Source organism: Castor canadensis, chromosome 11 (genome assembly GCF_047511655.1).
Source record: "Castor canadensis chromosome 11, mCasCan1.hap1v2, whole genome shotgun sequence".
NCBI classification, from domain to species: Eukaryota; Metazoa; Chordata; class Mammalia; order Rodentia; family Castoridae; genus Castor; species Castor canadensis.
This window is the reverse complement of record NC_133396.1, coordinates 94,199,922-94,225,934: the sequence shown is the minus strand read 5'-3', so window position 1 is coordinate 94,225,934 and position 26,013 is coordinate 94,199,922. Positions and strand designations below refer to the sequence as shown.

At 40.6% G+C, this 26,013-nt stretch overlaps 1 protein-coding gene and 1 long non-coding RNA gene across 3 annotated transcripts in view; one reads left to right on the top strand and one right to left on the bottom strand.

Annotated features, from left to right (window-relative positions):
• Window positions 1-2,582: 2,582 nt before the first annotated feature.
• Window positions 2,583-26,013, bottom strand: part of Adcy10 (adenylate cyclase 10) — a 64,265-nt gene continuing 40,834 nt past the window's right edge. Inside the window, exons 21-32 of one of the 2 annotated variants that reach the window (XM_020178886.2) lie at window positions 25,571-25,640; window positions 25,078-25,309; window positions 22,333-22,440; window positions 21,709-21,884; window positions 18,769-18,925; window positions 14,799-15,003; window positions 14,625-14,721; window positions 13,695-13,810; window positions 12,679-12,796; window positions 10,042-10,237; window positions 4,127-4,315; window positions 2,583-3,292 (exon numbers count right to left, since the gene is read on the bottom strand). In XM_020178886.2, coding sequence (XP_020034475.1) covers window positions 3,125-3,292; window positions 4,127-4,315; window positions 10,042-10,237; window positions 12,679-12,796; window positions 13,695-13,810; window positions 14,625-14,721; window positions 14,799-15,003; window positions 18,769-18,925; window positions 21,709-21,884; window positions 22,333-22,440; window positions 25,078-25,309; window positions 25,571-25,640 — 1,832 coding nt within the window. In that variant the 3' untranslated portion in view covers window positions 2,583-3,124. Of the gene's footprint in view, window positions 3,293-4,126; window positions 4,316-10,041; window positions 10,238-12,678; window positions 12,797-13,694; window positions 13,811-14,624; window positions 14,722-14,798; window positions 15,004-18,768; window positions 18,926-21,708; window positions 21,885-22,332; window positions 22,441-25,077; window positions 25,310-25,570; window positions 25,641-26,013 lie in introns of those variants that run through there. The other variant, XR_012438842.1, reaches the window with a different exon arrangement.
• Window positions 3,453-26,013, top strand: part of LOC141413871 (uncharacterized) — a 70,442-nt gene continuing 47,881 nt past the window's right edge. Inside the window, exons 1-2 of the long non-coding RNA XR_012438843.1 lie at window positions 3,453-3,954; window positions 25,158-25,228. This is a non-coding gene — a long non-coding RNA (uncharacterized lncRNA). The remainder of the gene's footprint in view (window positions 3,955-25,157; window positions 25,229-26,013) is intronic.

Genomic DNA, 26,013 nt, shown 5'->3' with positions numbered 1-26,013 from the left:
TCACCACTCAAAAAGCTTCTTATTTGGTGATCCACACCAAATCAGTTAATCCTGTGCTTAAACTGTTTTTGCTGAAAAGCACTAACTCCTTGCTTGGGCCCACAATTAACCAAAAACAGGAGAAAAGCTTAGCATCTCTGTCCCCATTTTGTACCTGTTGTCCTTTGCTCTGAGCCATTCTCGCCTATAGTCACCTTGGAATCAAGGAAGGACAGGAATGATAGATAACGTCTTTATGACAAAGGACTGAAAGTACCCTAAAGGAACAGCAAAAGCCTTGCAGGACAAGCCGCCCCTCCAAATGAGGACAATTACCTATAACGATGAGGCTGCATCCTGGAGCAGAAGCAATCATCTCATGAGAATCAGATTGCTTCCCTCAAGTGATGACAGTGATAACTTCTTCTCCAGAACCCTGGAAGAACAAGGACTGAGATAATGGTCAACCGGGCCCAAGCGACCAATCTGACCACTGGAACACACCTATTACTGGGACTTATAACTATGCATACCTTTGTCTCCTGGCATAATTCTTTGTCTATTTAAAGTTAAAGCTTATGTCTGTACCCCAAAGATGGCTGAAGATGGGTTGAGTACTTACCTTGCCTCTTCCCACAGTGTGTCCTGGTGTCCTCATACCATGTAGTAAATCTTTCTCTACCCTTTTCTTTATTTGGCATATAGGGGTGAGTGATCAAACCTAAAATGTGGAAGCCCAGCAGTTTGGGCCTGGGATCTAAAACTCCAGTTAGAATCCCAGAATTTAGGATGCTGAGACAGGAAGATCTTAAGTTCGAGGCCAGCCTGGACTATATAGCCAGACACATTCTAAAAATAAAATTTTAAAAAAGTTCCATTTTGGATTTTAGGTTTTTGGGGGTTAGGGATATTCAACTTTTATTATCATTTCCACTTATAGATGAAAGAACTAAGACACAAAAGTAAGTGGCCAATTGGGGATTACCTTCCAGCTAATTAGTATGTCCATAGTGACTCCCATAATTGCAGTCCCTGAAGTGAAGTGCATAAGCAGTTTAAGCAGTCCCAGACTGGTCATCCTGTAACTTATTTAAAAAAGAAATAGGGATAAATTTGCATATATTCAGAAAAGCATTATCAGAATGCTGAGGGAATTCAAATCAGGTATTGGTAGAAGTAGAAGTATCTGAACTTAGCTTGGAAAAGAGATCCAGAAAGATAAGTTCAGGATTTGGAGGGATCATGAGTAAGAAGCTTAAACATATTCTGTATGAACCCCAGGGGTAAAATGGGTCACATTAAAGTGAACTCCAATCTTTAGATGGTCAAAATTATTTAAGAAAGAAAAGTCTAAGGCCAGGTACGATCAATCACATATGCCTATAATTCCAATAATCAGGGAATCAGAAGGATTATAAATTTAGTCAGCCTGGGCTACATAGCAAGACCTTGTCTCAAAAAAAAAAGGGGGGGAGGGGGACAGAAAAGGTTGATTTCCTGGTAGTTTGCAGGAGCCCAGACTGAGAGCCAAAAGATTGGAGTCAGCTACTTACTAGCCAGGTGACATCAGCAAGCCACATTGTCTGCCATTCTCACCTCTCAGGGTTGGCAGGAAGAAGGTAAGAGTGGGCCTAACATTTTCTATAGGGAGTTGTACAAATATAAGGAATTGTTGTGATGAATGCTTTGGCTTTTCATGACAATGTTGTCAAAATGGTTTGATTTCACAGGAATTTCAGCTATGTGTTTGTGAAGTCTGGGTTTTTTATGTCACCCTTTCCACTGTGCTTTATATGAATCGAACACAGCTTATGACATCACAGTGGAATGGGCTGTGAAGTTTGTGTCTGTTTTCTCGTGGACCTATAAGCTTGTTGGGATCAGGAATTGTGTTTTTCATGTCTTTGTGTCTTAATCTCCAGTACTTAAAGTGCTTGGTACATGGTTAATTCATCAAACAGTGTTAGCTAGACGAGCCAATGAGAGAGTGGATAGAATGAATGATGTACACAATAATGAAGGCAATTTGAAAGTATGAAACTTCTATGTTGCCTCATGGGACAAGTTTGCAGTTCCAGGATGACATTGATGCGTTTATTGATATTCATCCAAAACTGATTTGTTCTTTACTTATATGGCATGTTGTAACTTTCAATTTTTTTTTTCCTTTTCTAACTTACTTGATATTCAAGTGTACACTGAAATTGAGGAAATTGTCTGGATAAACCCCGGGGAGTAGACTGAGGCAGGGCTCATGTTAGAACCTGATGTTCTGATTCCTAGCCCGGTGCCCTTCCAGCATGCCAGGCTGCCAGGCTTCTGTGGCTAATCTGGCTCTGTCCCACCTCTGTTCCCACGTGGAACAGAGGTTATGTTATCAGGAAGAGAAATACACAGCTTTGCCTTTACATCTGGGAAATAAAGATAAATACTGTTGTGTCTTAAATATTTTTAAAAATACATATAAACTGTAAGCAGGCAAAAGATACCCATAGGGCCTGGGAAGGTAGCTCAGTAGTAGAGTGCTTGCCTAGCATGCACAAGGCCCTGGGTTCAATCCCCAGAACCAAAAAACAAATAAATAAATAAAACTCACAACAAAATTATTAATAATCAATTAAAAGTTTATTTCCAATTTATTTGATCTTTGTGGTTAGATGGATTAGCATACAATCACCCTGGCTTTGGAAGCTGCAGACAGCAAAAATGTGTCTTTTTCAGTCTTACCCTGATAGACCAAAAGAAAAGTTTACTATTTGCAATATTGTGCTACTTCTAAATGATTAAACAACTGCACATTTAAAAATAAACATTTTCAGTTTAATACATTAGCTAAAACATGTCTGTCACAACACGAGATGTCACACCACCTTGATATGAATATTTCCCCATATGATAAAATTTTGCTTGTGCTGAACAACACAGGACAAGCTACAATAACATCCAAGGAAGGTAAAAGCAATTTGTCTGAAGTTAGAGAAATAAAGTGTGACAATGACAACCCTTTTTGACCCTCTAGAAAGACACCAACGCGTCTGGTCCCATGGCTGGTCCCGAAGAGTATGTAGGAAACTGGACAAATGCCAACAACGCACCATGGTAGAGGAATGGCTCTCACTGGGTCTCTGTCCTCCTTCAGGAAGTGTTAGAAAGGATTGTCCAGGATATTAACTCTCAGCAGGAATTTGTTTCTTTGAACATCCTGAATGTTTACCTTGCCTGATACAATTTTGTCCCATGTTGGGAGCGTCAGGATTGTTTGAAGCCATTGGTTTTCTGTTAACTCAGAGTTAGAACTTGAATACCACCATTCCTGAGAGCGGGCAGAGAGAACAAAGGATTGATTAATGCTCTTCGACTAAAATGTCCTTAAAACTGGGGGAATTCACAGACAAAAATGAATTTTGCTATCCATGTTAGGACTCTGACACTTGCCTCTTTAAGTAAGCACACATTCATTTGTTTGTTCAGCAATGCTGTATTAGGGCACTTAGCATAGGTTTTGCTTTTGACGAGTTCACATTGGCAAAGGGAGGAAAGACATGCCAACAAATGGAATACATAATGGAAAGGGTCAGACGCTGCACTTTGGGGATGTGGATGAGGGGGAGATTGCAGGAGAACTTAAATGGTACAAGAGGAAGCTTATCAACTTGCATGATGAACAAACAGTCCCTTCGGTAAGACATGTGGTGACTACTATGTGTGAATGTATGTGAACCCCGTAATTCATATGCTGCAACCCAACCCCAAAGGCAATGGTATTGAAGGGTAGAGCTTTTAGAGGGTGATTAGGTCATAAGGGATGGAATGAGTCCCCTTACAAAAGGGCTTAAGGGGACAAATTTTCCTCTTCTGCCCTTCTGCCAGGTGAGGACCCAGCAAGAGGCACCATCAGTGAAGAATAGGCCCTCATCAGATGTCAAATCTCCAGCACCTTGCTCTCGAACTTGCCAGCCTCCAAAACTATGAACGGTAAATTTCTATTGTATATAAGTTATCCAGTCTCAGGTATTTTGTTATAGCAGCCAAAATAGACTAAGACAATGCCCTTCCATACCTGGTGAACCTACCTGGGAAGTAACCTCTGGCACTTCCTTAGAAAGGTGGGTATCCCCACCTTAGCTTGCTAGCTAATGGTACATACCTTGCTCATGTTTAGCCAGCATTTCTCCAGCACATTCCCCTGTGTTTCACAGAGCTCCAAGGCTATGTTCAGGAAGAGATCACAGTTCTCACCATCTCCCATTAGTATGCAGACATAGGCCATCAAGTGGTAGAGCCTTGGGTGGAACACAAGGCCAGTGATATTCTGAGCTATAATGTTCTGTAAGTTCTAGAGGAGAACACAAACAAACAAACAGCAAACAAACCTAGGATAATCAGAATAAGAAAGAAGTCCTTGATTGAAAGTTATTTCCTCCACAGATGATTTGGGAACATTATAAGGATATAAGCAGTCAAATGAGAAGGTATATAACAGAGATATGCAGGACACATATTGAAGATAAAATGATAAATGCCAGGTGGAGTAGCACCATTGGTCCACCAGGGCCAAAGAATGCAATATGAGAGAGCCTGTCAATGCAACAACATTTTCTTAAAACCCACATAAACATAAGTACATGGGTACACACACTGCATACTTTCTTCTGATTATCAGAGCAGTACAAGTTAACTCTTGAAAATTTAAGGGTGGTGGGGGCTGGAATGGTCAGTTCTGCATATAAGGATCTTAGAAATCATCACTTGGTCCCAGCAATAAGAAAACAACTGAACAGACTAAAAAATCATCAACTTTCCTTGGATTCAAGAGGTGAGGACACAGGAAAGACAGCCACCCCCAAGACCAGAGAGACTGACAGGCGAATTCAGAGGGTGAAATGGAAAGTGCTGAGGAGCCAGAGCCAGGGTGGGAAAACCTGCACCATCACTGATAAAGAGCTAGAGCCTCAGGCTGGCCAAGTCTTAGAGTTAAAAACTCCAGGGGCAAAGTAGGAAAGAGATATCTGTCTCCCTTCCTAGAATACCACTGCACTGGCAGAATATGTCACAATATCACTCTTCTAGAATTTTCAAGTCTATTGAAGGTTGTAACTGGCAGAGGATGGTAAACTGAAGTTGATTTTGGTCAGCTTCAACTCTCAACACCATAGTAGTTACTTTTCCCCACTCCCAGCCCTGTGGTAAGCAGCTGTACACACGTTCTGGGGGGGGCAACCTACACAAAACTTTCTTGGACCAGGATGGGCAAAAAGATCCTAAGTGTAGGGCTCTGGGCTCGGATCAGTGATGACTGCACAAAAGTGCAGACTTGGGGGCAGATAGCCATTGTAGCAAGCTACACCCGGCCCCCAGGGGACTTACAGGGAATTTAAAGGGTCAATGCACCAACTCTCCCTTCACTTTTTCTCTTTTCCCATATGAGATCAGACATTAAATAATACTAGGATATTCACAAGCATTTACCTATATTGGGAAAGTTAGAAAGTGACTGTGCATGCCTAGGGAAAAGCCCAGGCTCAGAAAACATCAGAGAAGACTTTACATTCCAGGCTGATCCTTGGCACAGACACAGCCTGAAACAATATAAGTCAAAAACAAAAAACCCAGCAAATCCTGGGGAAGAAGAATCTGATATCCACAGCTTCCAAATTGTTGGATGCAAATCTATAATACCAGACAAAATAGACTTTAAGTCAAAAGAGGTTACAAGAAAGAAAGAAGAACTTTATACATTAATAAAGGTACAATACAACAAGAGACATAACAATTATAAACATTTATGCATCAAGTAATAAAACCATAAAAAACTGACAGAACTGAAAGAAGAAATAGTGCTACAATGATAGTTTAATATTCCATCCTCAATAACGGAAAGAATGATCAGACAGAAGGTAAGTAAGGAAATACAGACCTCATAAGCCAGATTAAGTTTAACAAATGTACATGTAATGAAAAAAATTATGGAGAAAGATGGATGGTTATGGTGCTGATGAATGTTCAACATTATGGATTTATTTAGTACTAATGAACTGTATTAGAATGGTTAACATAGCAAATGTTATGTTTATTTGACAATAATAATAACAACAATAAAGCTGCCAGCATTATGGAGACTGAGGCAGGAGGATTACAAATTAGAGTGCAGCTGAGCTAAATAGTGAGACATTGTTTAAAAAAAGAAAAAGAGCTGGATAAAAGCAAAACTAAACAAAAAGACCCCTTCCTCCATTCTTCTGTGTTTTACCTGGAAGAGTGTGACGAGGTTCTCACAGCAAATATTGGACAAAAATTCCCTCATGCTTCCAGCAGAGGGAGGCAAAAAGGAACCATTTTTAAATATGCCAGAGCACTGTGTCTTCTTAAGAGTCTAACTGATGGGGAAATGCCCTAACAGAAGCTGGCTCTAGCCATCCTGCATCCCCTGTGAGGGAAAGGACTGAAAATGTGAATTTCAAACTCCAGAGACACAGGCTCACTAAAGACTAAAGCTAATCATAAGACTATCAAATGCCTCCCCTCCTTCTGACACCTTGCCACTGTATTAGCACAGACCTGTTTACACCAGTTCTTTTTACCTCATACATCCTGTCCAGCTATTAAGAAAAAATTATAAGACATACTAAAAAGCAAAAACAAAAAAACTCCACAGTTTGAAGAGACAGATTTAATACAGGAACTGGATATGGCAGGGATGTTAGAATTATCAGATTGTGAATTTAAAATAATTATGCTAACTATGGCAAGAACTCTAATGGATAAAGCAGACAGAGAGCAAACAAGGACAATAGAGGCAGAGAAATGGAAACCCTAAGAAAGAACCAAAAAGAAATGCTAAAGATCAAAAACACTGTAAGAAAAAAAGAATGCCTTTGATGAGCTTATCAGTAGATTGGACACAGCTGAGGAAAGAATCGCTGAGCTCAATAGAAACTTCTAGAACTAAAAAGACTAAAAATAATCATAACTGAACATCCAAGAACTGTGGCAAAACAACAAAAGGTACAGCACATAGATAATGGAATACCAGAAGAAGAGAGAGAAGAACAAAGGAATATTTGAAACATTAATGAATGAAAACTTCCCAAATTATGGTCAAACACCTGATCACAGATCTAGGAGCTCAGAGAATACCAAGCATGGTTAAGTCACAAAAAGCAATACCTAGGCATATCATTTTAAACTACAGAAAGTCAAGGATGAAGAAAGAAAATCTAGAAAGAAGTCAGGGGGGTGGGGTGGGTGAGGCATGAAATATTCCTTATCTATAGAGGAATAAAGATAAGAATTGCATGTAAAGACTTTTCACCCATCACCCTAGTACCCAGAAAGAAATAGCTTTAACGTTAGGGTACAGATTTTCCTACTTTACTTTGTATTTCTATGTCTGTCACACAGTGCATGCACACACACTCATACAGTCATACCCATCACAGTTAGAATCATACTTATCACACAATAGGCAAACATTTTCCTTTCTTTTAAAGTCATACTATGAATACTTTCTGAAGATATTATTCTTTCACATCAGGGCTCACAAGCTCAAATGCTGACAGAAGTCAGACAAATAACACAGGCTGGATGCAGGAAGATTAGAAGCAGAGGGGGCTATGGTTTACTGGAGAAGGCCTGCCTATCGAAGTGTAACTTGTCAACACGGCCTATTGCTGTCCAGTAGGAATGCCTCATGTTGCCAGACACTTCAGTTTCTAGAGTCAGAGATTCAGGTGTGTCATGTAAAATATCCTAACATTTCACTGTAGCATTTCTGATATAGTTTTAGACTTGTCTTAGTTTTTCAATATTATAAACATGAGAGCAACATCTTTACAAAATTTTTTGCCATCAGATTATTTCTTTAGGATAATTCCTGGGAAGAGAATTACTGAAAAAAATTATGTGCATATTTTAAAGATATTTATACATTTTGCCTGAATGCTTTATGAAAAATGTGTGTCTTTTTCTCTTGTCTTTGCTAATTTAATGGCCAACAAACCAATGTCTTTTTGTTGGTGGTGGTGTTTAATTGCATTTACTTCAATATCATTGAAATGGGAGTTTTCCTGACTAACCTGTCACATGTATATTTAGTCCTTTGAGTATTCATTCAACAAATTAAACATCTACATCATTCTGTGCACTGTGGCGGACACAATTTGGCTTTGTAGTCATTTATGTTTTTGTACTCCTTCTACTTATCATGTCGATTCCCTAGGCTTCCCACCCCTGCTTTTCCCCCTTGCCTTTTTTTTTCAGAGGTGAGGCTTGAATGTGCTAGGCACCTGGATCCTGCCAACAGACAGAAAGACCTTGGAAGCAAATTCTTGCCTAGCTCCTTGTAGGGAAAGTGATTATGTTTAGGCTGATTCACCATGTACATAGGCACATTCTAGAGATAAGTACACTGTCACTAAGTAACCACCCAAGGACTACTAGTTACATAACTAGGGAGTTGAATTTGTGCAGTAGATGTAATAACTTGGCTGGATACCGCTTTTGTCTGTATCTGTATAAAAACTGCTACACTGAGCAGCCTGTGGGAGACCATGGGGACTGGCTGACTGGCTGGCTGGTTGAAGGCTGCAATGGATAATAAGCCATATAAAACTCCCTCCTGGCTCCTGTTTGCCCTTCGGTCTGCCCAAATCAATGGATCACCTGCTTGGAGCACAGCATTTGACTTACAATCCTGTAGATCAGAACATAGTTTGGCCAACACCTTGATTTTAATCTTGGAAGATCTTTTGTGTGTGTGGGGGGGGCACTGGTGTTTGAACTCAGGGCCTATGCCTTGAGCCACTCCACCAGCCCTTTTGTATGATGGTTTTTTTTGAGATAGGGTCTTGCAAACTATTTTGCCTGGGTTGGCTTCAAACCGCAATCCTCCTGATCTCTGCCTCCCGAGTAGCTAGGATTACAGCTGTGCACCACGGGAGCCCAACTTAACCTTGGAAGATTTTAAGCAGAAATCCCAGCCAAGCCCACCCAGATCTGTGACCTGCCAAACTGTGAAACAGGATGTGGGTAGTGGTGGTGGTATTTGATTTGCTTGGTGCTGGGCTTGAACCCAGGGTCTCTCACATGCAGAGCCCATGTTCTGAGTTACACCCACAGCCTCCTGGTGTTGGGGTGTTGTTTTAAGCTGTTAAATTTGCCATAATTTGTCACAATACAATAGAAAACTAACACATCTATGCTCAGGTTTTTTTTTTTTTTTTTTGGCAGTACTGGACTTTGAACTCAGGACCTCATCCTTGTTAGGCAGGCGCTGTTATTGTCTGAGCCACTCTGCCAGCCCCCTGTGCTCAGTTTTGATGAGAACCAGGCAAGCATCACCCTGACACCAGGGGTTTTGTCCTTTATTACTTAGGGGTCTTGTACAACTATACTAGACCAAGTCTAATTTTTTCACTCTTGTACTCTAGCACCTAGCATTTAGTGCTTATTACGTATCAGTATGAATATTTAAAATTGTTGTGTACAAAGATTTATCTACCAGGCTGGTTATCACAGCAATACATGCAGAAATGTTACATCCAAAAATAATTGGATTATATAGTTCAGCAGTGTATCCAAAAGATCAAATATATGCTTCCTTTTAAATTGTGGTATGAAAAACAATCTAGTGATGGGAAATCATTAATCCTATATTTAACAGCAAATTACAACAAATGGAAATGAGTATGCACACATACATTTAAAAAAACTTGAAAAGTGATATCGCAATATATAAAGAGTGGCAATTTCCAAATACTAGTCACGCATAATTTGTATTCTAATTTTTTCAGGAGGGTTGCTTTCAAAATCTTCTATTATACATATGTATAAACTCTATAATTAAAAAAAAAAAAGACAGCTCAGGTGCTTAATACAAATCTACTGAAGGTGCCAGGCATGGTGGTTAATACCTATGTTCCCAGCCCTCAGGAGGTGGAGACAGGTGGAGGATTGAGAATTTGAGGTCAGCCTGAGACCCTGTCTAAGACACAAACAAACAAACAAACAAAAGCAATCCATTCAAGAAGGGGATTTATACTGGGAAGCAGAGACAGGCCTCACCTTGAGCAGCTCAACCCCCTTGTCCTGGGCATTCTCGGATCGTTCTTCGATTTGCTTCTGAAGGTGGAGAACTTGCCCTTCCATATACCTAATGACTCCTTCGTGGTACAGAACAGTTGGGGTTCTTCTTGGCACTAGATTTTTAGCTCTATCAGAAAATTTGTGAAAGTTTTCCCATTCCTGAAGTCTGCCATACCTGTACCACCACAGAGGAAAAAGAAAAATCAGTGTGGCTTTCTGGATAGGCTGATTTCCTGACATGGATCTCTCAGGCTGTGCAGCTTTCATTACCTGGACTTCTGTCTGCCTCTGCCTGAAAAAGCAGGAAATTAGGTGATAGGAAGCCAGGAAAGAGTAAAATTGATGATTTGAGATGGATAGAATCCTAGAAACAGCCAGGTAATACTAACTGCCATCTCCTGAATTCTTTGGACTCTGGAAAGTGAGACAGATCAGACTGTAGATCTTGGGGCTTGAAGAAACTGCTCCACTTCCAAAGAGAGATGGCAGAGGCCAGCAGTGCTACTGAAGAGTGCTATGCAGGTAACATGCTTGGTATCACCTGGGTTCTCCTTTGAAATACAAATCCTCAGGTTCAACCCAGATCTACTGAATTAGGCCCTGGAGTTGGGGCAGGAATTTGAGTTAACAAGCTTCTTATGCCCACTAAATGTGAGAAGCATTGGCTCAGGTCACAATATTTAAAGAACCCTCCAGGGCTGGTGGAGTGGCTCAAGTGGTAGAGCACCTGCCTAGGCCTAGCAAAAGTGAGGCTCTGAGTTCAAACCCCAGTACCACCAAAAAAATAAAATAAAAAAGAACCTCCCCCAGCTGAGATAGAGTAGAATATTAAGATGAATTTTAAACTTTTAGATTCCTTAAACTTTAACTCACATGGACAAGTCAATTTGATTTTGAACTTTTCACTGACAAAGGTAAAAATTAATTTGGGGATTTTTAAGTTCTCCCAAGTAATTTTTATAACCAGAGGGCATTTCCATTCAAATTTGTAGGTACTCTAATTTGTGGTGTTTTATGTAAGAATATCTTTATGTTGTCATCTAATTTCATCACAAATATTCTTGTGTGTGTGTGTGTGTGTGTGTGTAGTGTGGTGTTGAGGATCCAACTTAGCACCCCACCCCCTGCTATGAAAAGCACATGCTCTACAACCCCAAACCCTTCATCACAGAACATTTGATGGACCACATTAGATAACATGGCTGCATATAATTTGAGGTAGGAAATAAAATGGGAGGACTTTCAGTCTGGGAAATAGTCATGGAATTTAATTAATGTTCTGCTTTGACCTATTTTTTTTGTTTTTTCTGTGTTCTGACCTACTTTGGAGACTTACTGTTCATCTCTTCTTGAGGACACGAGCAGAGGTTTAGCAAATTGCAATTTTAATAGGTAAAAGGGATTAAGCCTTGGGAAGAGTGCTTTTTCCTCACACCTGAAGTTTCCTTCCACATGAGGGGCCTCCATTGGTGCAAAGCACCAGGTCTATTTCTCTGTTTTGTGCACTCCTCCAATAAGGAATGATTTAGTTGGCTGGTGATTAGGAGAGAGAGAGAGTTAGGCAAGTGCAGCTCGGCACCTAGCTCTCTCAAATGAGGGAGGCCTACAATTTCCAGAACTGGCTACTGCTGAATGGGTAAGTCTAATCCTGGAATTTACAATTAGGAAGTCCACTTCCCTACAAATGTAAACCATATCCCCCCAATATTAGCTTCATTAACAATATTTTTCCTGCTGGGTGCTGGTGGCTCACACCTGTAATCCTAGCTATTCAGGAGGCAGAGATCAGGGGGATCAAGATTCAAGGCCAAGGAGCAAAGAGTTTGAGAGACCCTATCTCAAAAATGCTCAACACAGTTGATGGAGTAGCTCAAGTGATAAGAGTGCCTGCCTAGCACATGTGAGGCCCCAAGTTCAAATCCCAGTACTTTCAACAACAAAAAAGTTTTCCACCTGATTAAATCCATGTGGGTGTGCATGAGCAAGTGGCACTATTTATTAGTCATTCTCAAACCCCAGCACTCTTCAGAAGCAAGTTGTCCCTTAATATCCTTGGGGAATTGGTTCCAGGACACCCCCCCTCCAGGTCCTGACGCACATAGATACCACAGTCTCAGCTGCTCAGGCCCCACATATGGAATGACGCAGTCTTTGCACATAACCTCCTCCAGTGTATGTAAATTGCCTCTATTTATAATGCTGAATACATGTACATCCTAGGTAAAGAGTGTTATACTGTGTTGTCAGGGAACAATGACAAGAAAAGTCTGTACATGGTGAGTACAGTTGTGATTTTTTCCTCCAAATACTTTCTGTCTGGCTTTACTTGAATCCACAAATACAGAATCCACAGATGGGGGGGAGTCTGACTGTCATCTTTTCTAATTTATCCCACATGATGTGTATGTAAGAAGTGTTTGTTGAGTTGGATAAGCACCACTTTTCTGTCCTTGGTTGAGGGTGATGAACCAGAGGAGGATTCCTCAGGTGTCTTTCTCTGTAAATATTCTCTGACACCTTTAAGCTGTCTCAGATATAAATGATGAATACTTTTTCTTTCTTTTAAAAAAATTTCACAGAACTCTTCTTATTTAGTGATATGCAGCCCATTATTACCAGATAGCTAGGCAGGAATAAAGTCCCAGGAGGAGTCCACTTTGGAACTTGAGAATTCTGTTGTCTTCATTATGATTTATGAATTCCAGACATTCTTCAAATGATCTATAAACAAAGCCTAAACAAGAGAGAAACAGGAGAGCTTTGCTGGTAGGGGTGTGTGTGTGTGTGTGTGTGTGTGTGTGTGTGTGTGTGTAGGGGTCATCTTTCTGGCATAATAGCTCCAATAGAATTTCCCACTGCTGAGATAGTCACCTCTGATTACTTTATGAATCCAAAGAGTCCCATGGATTGCAACAACCACATTACTGCATTGCCCTGTGTTTGCTGATTCCAAGTTACATTGTGGATTGTATGGATCTATAACACAATTCTATAGTACAGACCAGGCAGGAGTGGAGTTCAAACCAACCTTTTATAGCCCAAGTGCAAACAGTCAGCCCTACCATAGCCTAGGACTTCTCCATCTTTCCACCCATGGTTCCCTTCTTGGTAATGATATGTGTATCCCCTTTCAAAATGTGTGGAAAATAATCCTCTGATTGGTCCCTCGGGATTCACATGTACACTGTGGGATGCCTACTTCATGTCACTAAAAGCTTGCCAGGAAAGAGCTTCTCTTCCAAGTCACCAACAGTTCTCATCATTAGCAATCCAACTCATCATTCAAAGCATGGAGTCTCTAAGTATCGTCTATAAAAATGAAATACTCCTAATAAAATGCACATAGTAAGTTGATGCCAGTGACACTAATATGAAAATTGATCAGACAGTTTAACTGACAGCTTAGTCTCAAGAGTCTCCTCCAGATTTGATTACCCTTCTTGCTGCTCCCTTACAACCTTGGCACCTGCTGGATAGCTTCTCAGCTCACACCACGAGGTTTTCTCTATCCCTTTTTTATACGTCCATCCAACCTGGAAACTCGTGTTCTCACAACCCTTGACCTGATACATCATTACATCAGCACAGGGACTACACTCCCAATTTCTTTTAAATTCTGAAGTCACACTTACCAGAATAAAGCATGATATCCAAGCAGACAAAATAGAAAAATGCCTTGCTGAAGATGTGCTCTTCTGCTACAGAAAGATCCCATAGCCACCCCAGCACCCAGATCAATTGCTTGTATCTATGGAAAAGAAAAGGCATTGTGACAAAAAAGTGGTGGGGGAAGAAATGAAGTTCAGTCCTAGTTTAGTCTTTGTCCTGCTCAGTAATTCAGAACCAAATACAGCTTTTTTTTGTGTGTGTGTGGGACTGGAGTTTGAACTCAGGGCTTCCTACTTGCAAAGCAGGTACTTTACCACTTGAGCCACATGCTCCAGTTATGTTTTGGAGATGGGAGTCATAAACTATTTGCCTGGGCTGGCCTCAAACCACAATCCTCACAATCTCAGCCTCCCAAATAGCTAGGATTGCTGGCATGAGCCACCAATGCCATTCTCAAGTACAACTCTTAAGGAGCCTTTAAAACATCAAACCCATCCCTGCTCAAATCTGAAACCCAAATCTCCAGTTGGCTTCTTTTTTGAAAAGATCTTACAGTGGTCTTCCATATCAAGGTGTCCAGAGCAAGGTCAAATTGGCTTGGGCATCCAGACCTGGTTGCTCTTCACTGGGTATGCTCTTCCCTATATCCTTTCCACTTTTCCTATATCTAGTGGGGATGGAAGCCTGATTCTCACATTAAGGTCATTAAGGATGACTGGTTCCCTCCAGTCATGGGCCAGAGCAACCAGAATAGAGATGATACTTATGAAAGAATCGTTAAGAGACTTAACAGAAAAAAAAAGTGGTATTCAAAGGGAAACAATGGCAATTATCAACTACATTAACTTATTGTGAATTGTACTCGTTTCCCTACCATATGGTCAAGGTAAAATGAGCCCAGAACACTTAATAATATGGCTTCCTAATTGTGGAAAATGATTTAAGATAGATACCTATTTTTCAAGAAGAGAGATTTACTAAGTCTGCAGAGGACCATATAGTGTTTGTTGGGATTCTGGAGCAGTGCCCAAATCTTGTGAGCTCGAAAGCCTGGGAAGAAAACAATTCCAGTGTGTTTCAGGCATTATTTATGTCTTCATGTGCCTTCTTGCCCAGCCAGCACTTACCTAACTCAATGGCCAAGTCCAGGTGACCCTTTATGAACTTGATGTAGCCCAGTGTATCAGCCACATATGCCACAATTTCAATGCCCTCGCCTTTTAGTGGGAGGTTCCAGACCTGCTCCATGGCCATGACTTCATATTTGAACCACACATCCTTATAGCCATTCAGCTGGTGGTACAGCGAATAGTCCAGGTAAGCCCTAATGATCTGAAATGGCAGCAATGGAAGAGAGAAAGGGCAAGATTGAGGGTGAAACTCAAAACCGAAAGCTCTGGAAAATCACCCAGTGCCCACCAGTAACATTTGCTTAAGCTTGGGAAGAGAGCTGGCCATTGGACCAAAGCATGGGTTTACAGACAGAAGTCAAACTAGGCTTCTGCCACCTGTTCACTGGTGGACAATGATCTCAATGGCTCCTCTTGTCTACAGTCCTTAAATGATATACATTTTAATTTCTACAAAAATAAAAGCAATAGCTTTTATGTATGGACACATGGCTGCATAGCACAAGAACTGGAAAGATGCACTCCAAAGTTTAAAGAGTAGTTGCTTATTTGTTAGGGTGGAGCCCCTTCCATGTTTATTTGAGGGAGAAGAAGGATTTTCCTTTTTCTTTTATGCACTTTTGTAATGTTCAATTTGTTATAATATGTATGTATTGCTTTTGTAATTTTACAAGAAAAGGTTGGTAAGAATTAATTCTAAACCTAATTAGGGACTTAAGAGAAGCTGATTACTCTTTAAAGAAATCTTTAAAGTGATAAAGTTGCTTCAGAATGTAAATGTTTAGAGAAGGGCAAGGAGAAAATAATTCCTTCTAAAGAACAAATAAATAAATAAATAAATTATATATATATATGAAAAACAATATGTTGTGCTTTGAAAAATACAAACAGGAGAAATACAGACTCTCTAATGGTAGAGGTATTAGACATTTGGGTAGGAAGGCATTAGAATAGGGCGCTTTTCCCTGGAATTCCACAAATTGCACAAAACAACCAGTCCACAAATTCTTTTAAAGGTAGGTCTCTGGGTACTTGTAAATTGCAAAGTTCATTTCAGCAAATTCCTTCATTCTTGGTTTAGGACATGCTTCAGATAATGCTAACAGAAAGGAAGGAGAGCCAGAAATGGTGATAGAGGAGAGAAAATTGTTGGACAAATGAAAAATCCATGGCTGCAATATAGCCTTGGACTTCTTGGATTTGGACCAAGAGAATGGAGTCCAATAGCTTCACTTTATGGGGAAAATTATAAAGTTCTGAGGTTGTGTGTTTCACTCTGAGGATTGGTAGCTTCTGGGAAAAAAAATTTTTTTTTTTTTGGTGGGACTAGCTAGGGTTTGAACTTAGGGCTTTGTGCTTGCAAAGCAGGTCCTCTACTGGTTGAGCCATGCCTTCAGTCCACTTTTTTGCTTTAGTTGTTTTGGAGATGGGCTGGCCTTGAACTGCCATCCTCCTGATCTGAGCCTCATCAAATAGTCACTAGTGCCCAGTTGGGAAACCATTCTATGCTCTCACTTTGGGTCTTTGTTATCCTACACCAATTGCCTCATCTGCCTTTGAACACTGAGGGGAGTGTTTCCTTTTTTGTCTTTAGTCCCCACCATCTTGGTGACAAATGTCTTAACCCACTTTCCAATTGGATTTTTCCATTTTATCCTCTCCATTAACTCCAACCCCACTAGTTTTTAGGAAGTCATCCCAAATGCAGGAAAGCGAAGTATTTCATTCAATAAATGTTTGTTGAGTGTCTGCTATGTTCAAGGTGGTGTTCTAGCCCTTCAGGATATGAACAAGACAGCAAACAAAGTCTTGGTTCTCACAGAGTCTACAGACTAGTAAAGGAGACGGACTATGAACAAATCAAGGAACAAACAAGAAAATGTTAAAGGTCAAGAAGACCAATTAAAATAATGAATGGGTGGCTAGTTTAAAGGAGGTGGTCAAGCCCATAGTGGGCTATGCCCCTAAACAGTACACATCTGTTGTCTCAGCTACTTGGGAGGCTGAGGCAGGAGAATCAAGAGTTTGAGACTACCTGGGCAACTTAGTAAGACCCGATCTCAAAGAAAATAAAAAGGACTGAGGATATATATATAGCTCCGTAGTAGAGTGCTTGCTGGCATGCACAATTACCCGGGCTCAATCCCTAGTACATGCCAAAAAAAAAGAGGTGGTCAAGAAGTCTACTGAGGAGGTGACCTTGAAGTTGATAAGGAATCAACCCAATAAGGCTCAGGGAATGAACACTCCAGGCAGAGGAAACATCTACTGTAAAGATGAGATTGAACTTCTATGTCTGAGGCACCAGAATTACCAAGATGGCTGTACTTTGTGGCCCAGGAGCTAGAAGAGGAAGATGGGAAATGGGCAGGAACTCAGTCTTGATAGACTTCATAAACACTTCCGTATCAGGGTGCGGGGTGGGGGGCAAGGAGCCTGGGTCTCCTGAAAGGTACTAATGCTGGGGATAGATTCCTGGTTAGGAATTTAAGTACCTCCAACATTCATAGTACTACTTGACCAATACTCTCAGTTCTTGATAATTAATAACTCCAGGAAAAGTTATTACCCTAAAAGACACTTTTCAGAAGAAGCCAGGTTCACCCTTATTGGATGAGTTAGATCTGCCTTAACAATTTCTTGCCCTTGATACTAGGCTCTTCTTCATCTATCAAAGGCTTCCCTGTTTGTGACCTTGACTAATGGTTCTTCCAATTTATCCTAGGATCTGTAGTAGTCCCTGAGACCCTTTCAGAGAGGTCAAAGCTAGTTTCATAATATCAGGGAATTATTTATGTCAGGAAAAACATTGGAAGACCTTGAAATAGGCCAAAACAAAAATTTAGTGGATGTTCTGTCTAGCTCACCAAGCAAGGCTATCTCTATCTTCTATTCCTTTGAGCTATTTTACAACTCTGCATGTTGCAGAAAACTGATAATATGATTCTTTTTCATAAAAATGTAATCATTTAGGACATTACAAGTGACTATTGCCTGTGACTAGACTAGTTTTATAACCATTTCACTTTAGAACCTGCTGACACCTTACTGGTTCTCTCATTGAGTTAACTCAAATCTTTTGACATGTATTCTTTTTGTATTTGTGAAACTCATGATTCCATCTTTTATTTAATTGTATCTATCTATTTATTTATTTATTTTGGTACTGGGGTTTGAACTCAGGGCCTCACACTTGTTAGCAGGCACTCTACCACTTGAGCCACTCTGCCAGCCCTGTTTTGTGTTGGGTATTTTTCAAGATAGGGTCTTGTGAACTATTTGCTGGCTGGCCTCAAATGGCAATCCTCCTATCTCTGCCTCTCAAGTAACTAGGATTACAGGCATGAGCCACTGGTGCCCGGTCATGATCCCATCTTTTAAAAGAGGATTAGCTTTTAACATTTGCTTCTTCACTCTTGTTCTCTGAGTATACTGTAGCATATGTGAGATTGCCACAGAATGACAATGAAAGCAGATGGAGGAATATTCTATGAAACCAGATGTCAATGTAATACAATGTCACACTTATTATATTTTTAGTTTGGGAAAATATTTAATGAAAATGTTTATTATGTTACTATGTAATATGTTTATTGCTTTTAAAGTATTTTCTTTTTTTAAAGTTAAAAAAATTTTTTTTCTCAATAGATACAGCCCATATAAACTATTTGGAATCTTTAATAATTTTCAAGAATGTGAAGTGATCTGGGGGCCAAAACATTTAAGGCTGCTGGCAAAACCATCCAGTCAAAAAGACTGTACTTTTAGGCTGGTGGAGAGGCTCCAGCCATAGAGCGCCTGCCTAGCAAGTGTGAGGCCCTGAGTTCAAACCCCAGTACCGCCAAATTAAAAAAAAAAAGGGATGTACTTTCATCCTCATGATTTTGAATCCCAGTTTGGTTTTGCTAGGATTTTTTCTCCAAATAGGATCCAGAAATTCAAAGAGGAGCTACAAAAAATACCCTACCTGAAAATCATTTTGAGTTTCCAGTGCAGAATTCACTTGCATCATAGCTGCCAGGTGGCCATAATATTTGTGGTGAAAAAAACAACTTAAGTTATAGATCTGCCACAGCAAGGAGAAGCAGGTGGTTTGCTGGTAGAGTTGAGCCAGCCTCTTCTTCCTATTGATCAAGTAAAACAAATGGAAAACAGAGAGAAGGAAGGATCACCATAACGTTTAGAAGAGCACAGGCATATTGTGTCCTCACTATCTGGCTTGAGTTTCAGGCTTGTCCCCGTTCCTAACAACCACATTCATTTTTATAACGCATGTTTTCTCCATTGTAAATGGAGACCCCAATACCTACTTGGTGATGATTAATGTAACTTAGGTAAAGCAGCTGCTTTGTATCAGGTAATTACTAGTTAAAGGAAGCTACTGAAAAGGCACATTGATATCAATAATCACATTTGAGTCTGATGCCAACCCTGTAGGAAAGGAAGGAATAAGTTAACTTCATTTCATACATGGGGAAGAGGAAACTCAGACAGGCTAAGTAATTAACTCGAAGTCACACAGCAATAATGTGGTGGTGCGAGGACTCACGGCTCGTTCACCTCCAGTCCTTGCCAATCCCATGCTTTATTTCCTCCACGTCCCCTTGCTATCAGGAGCCAGGGCTCCACTCAACAAAGTAAATGAGCATTTTTAACAATTATATTCCAACAGTGGAATGCAATGTCACAGGAGTGGCAAACATATAGTTTTGGAGTATTAAAGAAAGAAAGAAGATGACCTTCCACAAGGAATGTTTGGGTTTTTAGTCTCAGGCTCAATATACTATTTGCCTGATAATGTAGACAAAATACTATCTATCTATCTATCTATCTATCTATCCATCTATCCGTCTATCTCTATAGATAGATTTTCTACCATATATATGTATATGTATGTATATGATAGAAATGAGAACTTCAACAAGGTGGATACAGTGTTAGCAACTTAAACCAAGAAAACAAAATATAGTTACAAATACTTCTCAAAAGGAAGATTTTAAATAAAAATAAGAAGGAAGGAGGAAAGAGATTATTGAGATGCTAAGGAGGAATTTCAGGGACTTTCCACTTAGACATTGAAAACATTGGTTTTGTTGTAGAAATTATGTTTAAAGGCTCCAGTCCAAAAGCATGGATAGGGTAAAATCTCTTTTTTAATATAGTGCACTCAGGAGGAATGCAGACCCTGACATTAAACATTGTTACTTATTACTCAGTTTACAGATAAGAACCTTTGGCTAGTGAGTATTTTCAGTCTACAGCTCCACGTTTTTTTCCTCTTCAACACTTTTCTACTTTTTCCCCTTGGGCAGGTGCTTCTTTTTCCTTTCATAAAATGTGGTTGCAAACCAGGTTGTCTGGTTTAGTAAATGAAAATATAAGATGCCCAGTTAAATCTTAATTTAAAAGCAACTAATAATTTTCTTACAATGTACATGTCCTAAATATTTCATGTGACATATGTGTATTAAAAATTATTTTTTGAAATTTAAATGTAGCTAGGCATCCTGTATTTTATCTGGCAACCCTATATGTAACCCAAAGACCACTTTCTTCTTGCTTTTCAAGAGAGGTCTCTGCTATGCTTTCTGTCCTTCCTCCTGACATCTGCAGAAACAGCAGGCTAAACCTAGGAGCTCACCTCCAGCCTGCAAAGGAATTCAGTTCCATCTCATTTTCACCCCAGCACCTTCCACATCTAAGGGAACACTTTTGAAAGGTTGGGAGGGCAGTTTTTGTTGGGGTTGCTGTAGCAACTTGCTCATAGGAACAGATGTGTGCATCTTGAGCAGAAGCTGTATAAATATTGCTACTTTCTCTCCCAAAATTGAGATATTCTCTGTCAGCTCTCCAGACTCCCAACAGGGTATCATCTCTCTTGATAAAAATTGCTATGTAGATGGAATATCTTTTAAAACTTTTATTATGGGAATTTCAAACATACACATGGCAATAAAAGAGTACTTAATACCTAGCTTCAACAATGACCAACATTCTTATTTCATCTACCTTTCCATGCATTGTGGAACTATTATTATTACTGTTATTTGCAGAAGTGGGGTTTGAACTCAAGGACTTCTGCTTGCTAGGCAGGTGCTCTACTACTTGAGCTATGCCTTCAGCCTCCATTTTTTTAATGGTTGTTTTATAGGTAAAATGCACATATATTGACATATACAAATCTTAACAGTATAATTTTGACCTAAAGATACATCCATGGAACCTTCATCCTTAAGAACATGCACAGATGGGTTGGGAGTTTGATCCTTTGGCAGATGTTTTAAGGCCTGCTACTTTTCTTTTGGCCATACCCATTATTTTAGCACTGAATGGGAGAGGGATGGTGACTGAGGTTCTAGGCATATAGGTGCTGGTTTTGATTGGACAATGGATGGCCAGCGGATTCAGAGACTAGATGAGTGGGGGTGGGGTGGGCACTGGAATTCACTTTGCAAAGAGATCCTTTATGCTTCTGTCATCTGAAATTGTTGTTGTTATTGTTTTGTTTTGTTTTTTTGTGGTACTGGGCCTCACCCTTGATAGGCAGTTGGTCTACCACTTGAGCCCCTTTTTGTGTTGGTTATTTTCAAGATAGGGTTTCATGAACTATTTGCCTGGGGTGAACTCGAACTGCCGTCCTCCTGATCTCTGTCTCCTGACCAGCACCCAGCTTTCATCTGAATTCCTTTGATAACAGCTATCTGTAAAATGCTCTGGGGGACCCCAGCCCTGGACTGGGAGCCCCTCCTACGTTTACTTCCCCCGCCCCAAGGAGTGGTCAGACAAAAATAGGGGTCCTTGTACTTTCAGAAGACCAAGATATGGGGGCTGACATGCATGGTGTGTAGGTCTCCATCCTCTGGGAAGTGGGATGTATCATACAGTTCTCCCCAGTTTCTTCCCTTACCCTGGAGGTAAGCTCTCTTCGGCCTGCTGATTCACAAAACGAAAGTGTCTGTTTTTCTCAACATGGGTTTGGAGAAACAGGGAGACCAAGTTATAAGGAAAGACCCGGTTGTGGAGCTTCAGTGCCTTCCTCAGCATTTTCTTGGCAAGCACCATTTGGCCCATATTAAAACAAACCTATAGGGAGAGAAGAAAAACAATGATTCCAAGATTAGTGCATTCCTAACAAAAAAGCTGATCTGTGGCCCAAAAACAGAATCCCTATGTGTCTAGCATAACAGTAAATGCTTATTGGATGTGTGCATGAAGGAAGGCTGGAGACTAGGACCTGTCCTCTTAGTAGTATATAATGTATTTCTAAGAAAATGTTTATTCACCAATTTACATCCAATTTTAGAGGTTATTACAAGATAGCTCATAAAGGAGTCAAATGGAGGACAGGAAAGATCTTACAGCTAGTGACAGTGAGGAGGTTTTTGAGTCCAGGGGCTTGGGATTCTAGAATCTTGGACAGGAATCTGTAGCAGGGAATCAGAGGATGACATGGCAAGTGTGAGGATATTTCAGTTCTTTTCTGGAAAGACTCAAGGAAAATAGCACATTGATGCCTTTAATGGTTTCTTACCTGACCTTTGAGGCTATAAAAAGTGGCAGCCTCAAAAGTCTGACTCCCAGAGTTTTCTTTCTTGAGAATTTTCAGCAACCTTTCTCCTTCATTCAAATACTTGAAAGCCTGAAAGCAGCACAGAGTTGGAAAGTGTTCAGTCGCAGGGATTCAGGTCACAGAGAGGCCATTACCCCCAGATGCTACTTAAGGAAAGGAAAGCAGAAACCACTACAGGGCCCACCTCCATCTCAGTGTTCAACTCTAGTGATTAGAACAGGCTGCTAGACTGGACAGGAGCTGTATGAGTAAGCTCGCTCCCAACTTCATGCCTACCTTTGTCTGCTGGCCCTTGCAGCGTCTGGGGCTACCTACCCAGTCAAGAGAATGAATCTAGAAATTCCACCTTTCCTCATGCTATCACATAAATTTCCTTATCTGAAGTCCCCACCCCCACCCCCACCTCCCTGCCCAGTCATTTTCTCCTCTCAATAACTCCATCCCCAACCTCCCTCTTTCCAACAATGCACACACTGCCATTGATGGTATCCCCACATCTATGCGAAGTGGGCCTCTACTTTTGGGATGAGTTTAGGAGCCACCCTCACTTCCTTTGCCAGGGCCATCTTTAAAAGGCACAAGATATAGGTAAGGCCCTGGGTGACAATCCTCATTTTACCTTCAACCTCCTATGATATTCATGAGACAGACAAATCTTGGAATGCATGACCATCAAGACAAGATCAGACTTGAAGAGCAAAGTAAGGTGAGGCAATGCCGGCAAGTCTCCTACAGCCCCAGTGTACGTGTGGGAAGCAGGAGGAGGGAGGCCTAGTCCAACCAGATCTTCTGTGATGGGAGAGGGAGTACAAATGGCACGCTATGAGAATGTCTGCTGGGCCTCTGCCTCCAACTGCCTTTCTAATTATGTATCACTCCTTAGGGAACGACAGGGGGTATACCCAGGTTTTAGAAGGTTGGCCCATAGCTGGGAGTAGTGCTCTTTGGTAGAGCACTTGCCAAACATGTGAGAGGCCCGGGTTTGATCCTCAGCACTTGGAAAAAAAAGAAAAAAACTAGCCCCAAGTGTGCCTAACTCTCTTTCTTGGAGACCGGCCATCCCCTAACCACCCAACACATGAATGAAATATGTAGATTTCAATTCCCAACTTAAATTCTATGTAAATCTAAGGTATGAATGTTAATTAGGCTGCTGTGATCAACAGCAACTATAACAAGAAAACAGACTGAGTGTGTGGACATGAAGGATTGCAGACATGACGACTCAAGCGGGTGAAACTTCCTAAAACTGGCTGGACTCAAGAGGAAGTGAGGCCCAGACAGACACTTCCTCCAGTGAGCTCATGGAGAGTAACTTAATCAGCTACTCCGTGAAAAGTGATTTAAAATGAAATAAGTATATCTCAACCCTAGTTTTACCTTTCTCTGTCCTGTAGGTGACTACGTGTCTTATCGTGCTAAAGACTCTGGAGCCAGGTGCTGGTGGCTCACGCCTGTAATTCTAGCTACTTGAGAGGCTGAGATCTGGAGGATCGCTGTTCAGGGCCAGCCAGGCACACAAAGTTTGAGACCCCATCTCAAACAGAGTTGGGGGCTGTGGCATGTGCCTGTCATTCCAACTATTTTGTAGACTAATACCAGGAGGATAGTGCTTCCAGGCCAGCCCAGACAAAAAAGTTTGCAAGACTCCATCTCAACAGAAAAAAGCTGGTGTAATAATAACACTTGTTATTCCAGCTTCAGTGGGAAGGAGGATCACAGTCCAGATAGGCCTGGGCAAAAAGTGAGACCCTATCTCCAAAATAACCAGAGCAAAAGGGCTGGAGGCATGGCTTAAGTGTAGAGCAGGAAGTCCTAAGTTCAAATCCTTGTACCACCAATAAATAAATAAATAAGGCCCTGCAATATCTGTAGTAAAGAAACTTACATCACTATACTCAGCTCAGTGCCTCCTAAATTACTTAGCAGTGAATTCTTTTTATTCCATTATATGTATCAAATCTCCTTGTTTCTGGGGGCATATTGCCCTGAAAAATTATTTACAACGATCCTGAAGACACATTCACTAGCACTTTGGTGTTCTAAAAGTATATGATGTGATAATTTAGAAAAATTGCATGAAGACAAAAGTCTTTTGTGCTCGAAAGTATTTTGGGACAACAGGGCAAAAGACACTAGGGTGGGTCTGGAGGTGTGGCTCAAGTGGTAAAGAGCCTACTTTGCAAGTGCGAAGCCCTGAGTTCAACCCCAAGACCTACTTAAAAAAAAAAAAAAGACAATAGGATGGTACTGAGGAAGAATATGCTGAAACTGAAGCATTTACACCAAGACACCTGTTACATCATTTGGGGAATAACATCCTTTAATCTCCCATACAGGTAGACAATTCATGGCAAGACTAAAAATGGCAGTTTGTTTGTTTGTTGAGGTAGGAGTATTGCTGCATAGCCCAGGCTGGTCTTAAAATTTTGATCACCCTTCCTCAACTTCTTGAATGCTGGGATTACAGGTATTCCCTGGGTGGTGGCAGTTTTTAAAATGATATATGATGCTAGCTGCAATTTGTTTCAATTCACCTTTATCAATCTTAGATCATTTCTTATCTGAGCAATGTGCTTTTCAAAGGAAAGGGGTGCTGGCGGGAACCAACAGGAAGTAATAAAAAGCACACTGCAGTTTCCTTTTTGGTTGTGCTGTCTCTAAATTGTCTCTAGAGTGGAAGAGGTCTTGGTAGAAACAGCTTACCATGTAGTTATCATGCAGAATGACATAAGCAGAGGCAATTTCTAAGAAGTAATACAAGGCTTTGTTTTTTTCTCCCAAAGCCAGAAAATGTTGGGCCAGAGGCAAGACGACCATCTCCAGGATCTCCTCACACTGGCAGGACTCCAGCGGGGTAATGTCTTCCTGAGATGTTCTTAATTTGGCTATAATGATGTCAAAGAACCCTAAGATCTTTTCCCTTATTTCTTGAGGACTGTTCAAATGCAGAAATAAAGAGAAGATCAATAAATAGTAGATATAGTATAGATTTTGACATAAAATATCTTTAAAAACTAATAAGAACAAGATAATAAAGCCTGATGTAGATACACTGACCAAACTCACCATGCTCACCCCGATATTTTCCCACTGTACATAAGAGGCCCCAGACCACTGACCAGATGAATGATTCTAACTGTGAATTTCATGACAATTGTTTATGCTCCAACTCTTATATGATTAAATATGCCCATACCTGAGACTTTCAGAAAATAATTCAGATTTCTTAGGCATCTCTGATTTAGAAAAGATGGTATCTTCTTCATCTAAAAAATAAATAAATGAGTTAAATGGATTACTAAAATATTCCCTGTGAGATGTCTGGCGTCCACCCCAAAGACATCTTACAGGGTTGTTGCTGTCCATCCCCACTGCACCTTAGGTGAACCTATATGATAGTTCTCATGGTAGAATCAGAAATGATAGATGTCACCTCTGGGCTGAAATGGTTATTGTCTGCTCTATCTTCTCAGGACCTAAGGGATAGCAAAACCACAAATGGAAGGAGTTTTTAGTTCCTGACTGCCTTCAGGCATTTGTCAAAACCTTCACTGGATTAGCAGTGTCCAAACACTGAAATGTTGGGGGGTGTTATAGCTGATGACATTATCCTAACTCAGTTGCCTATAATAACTAAAA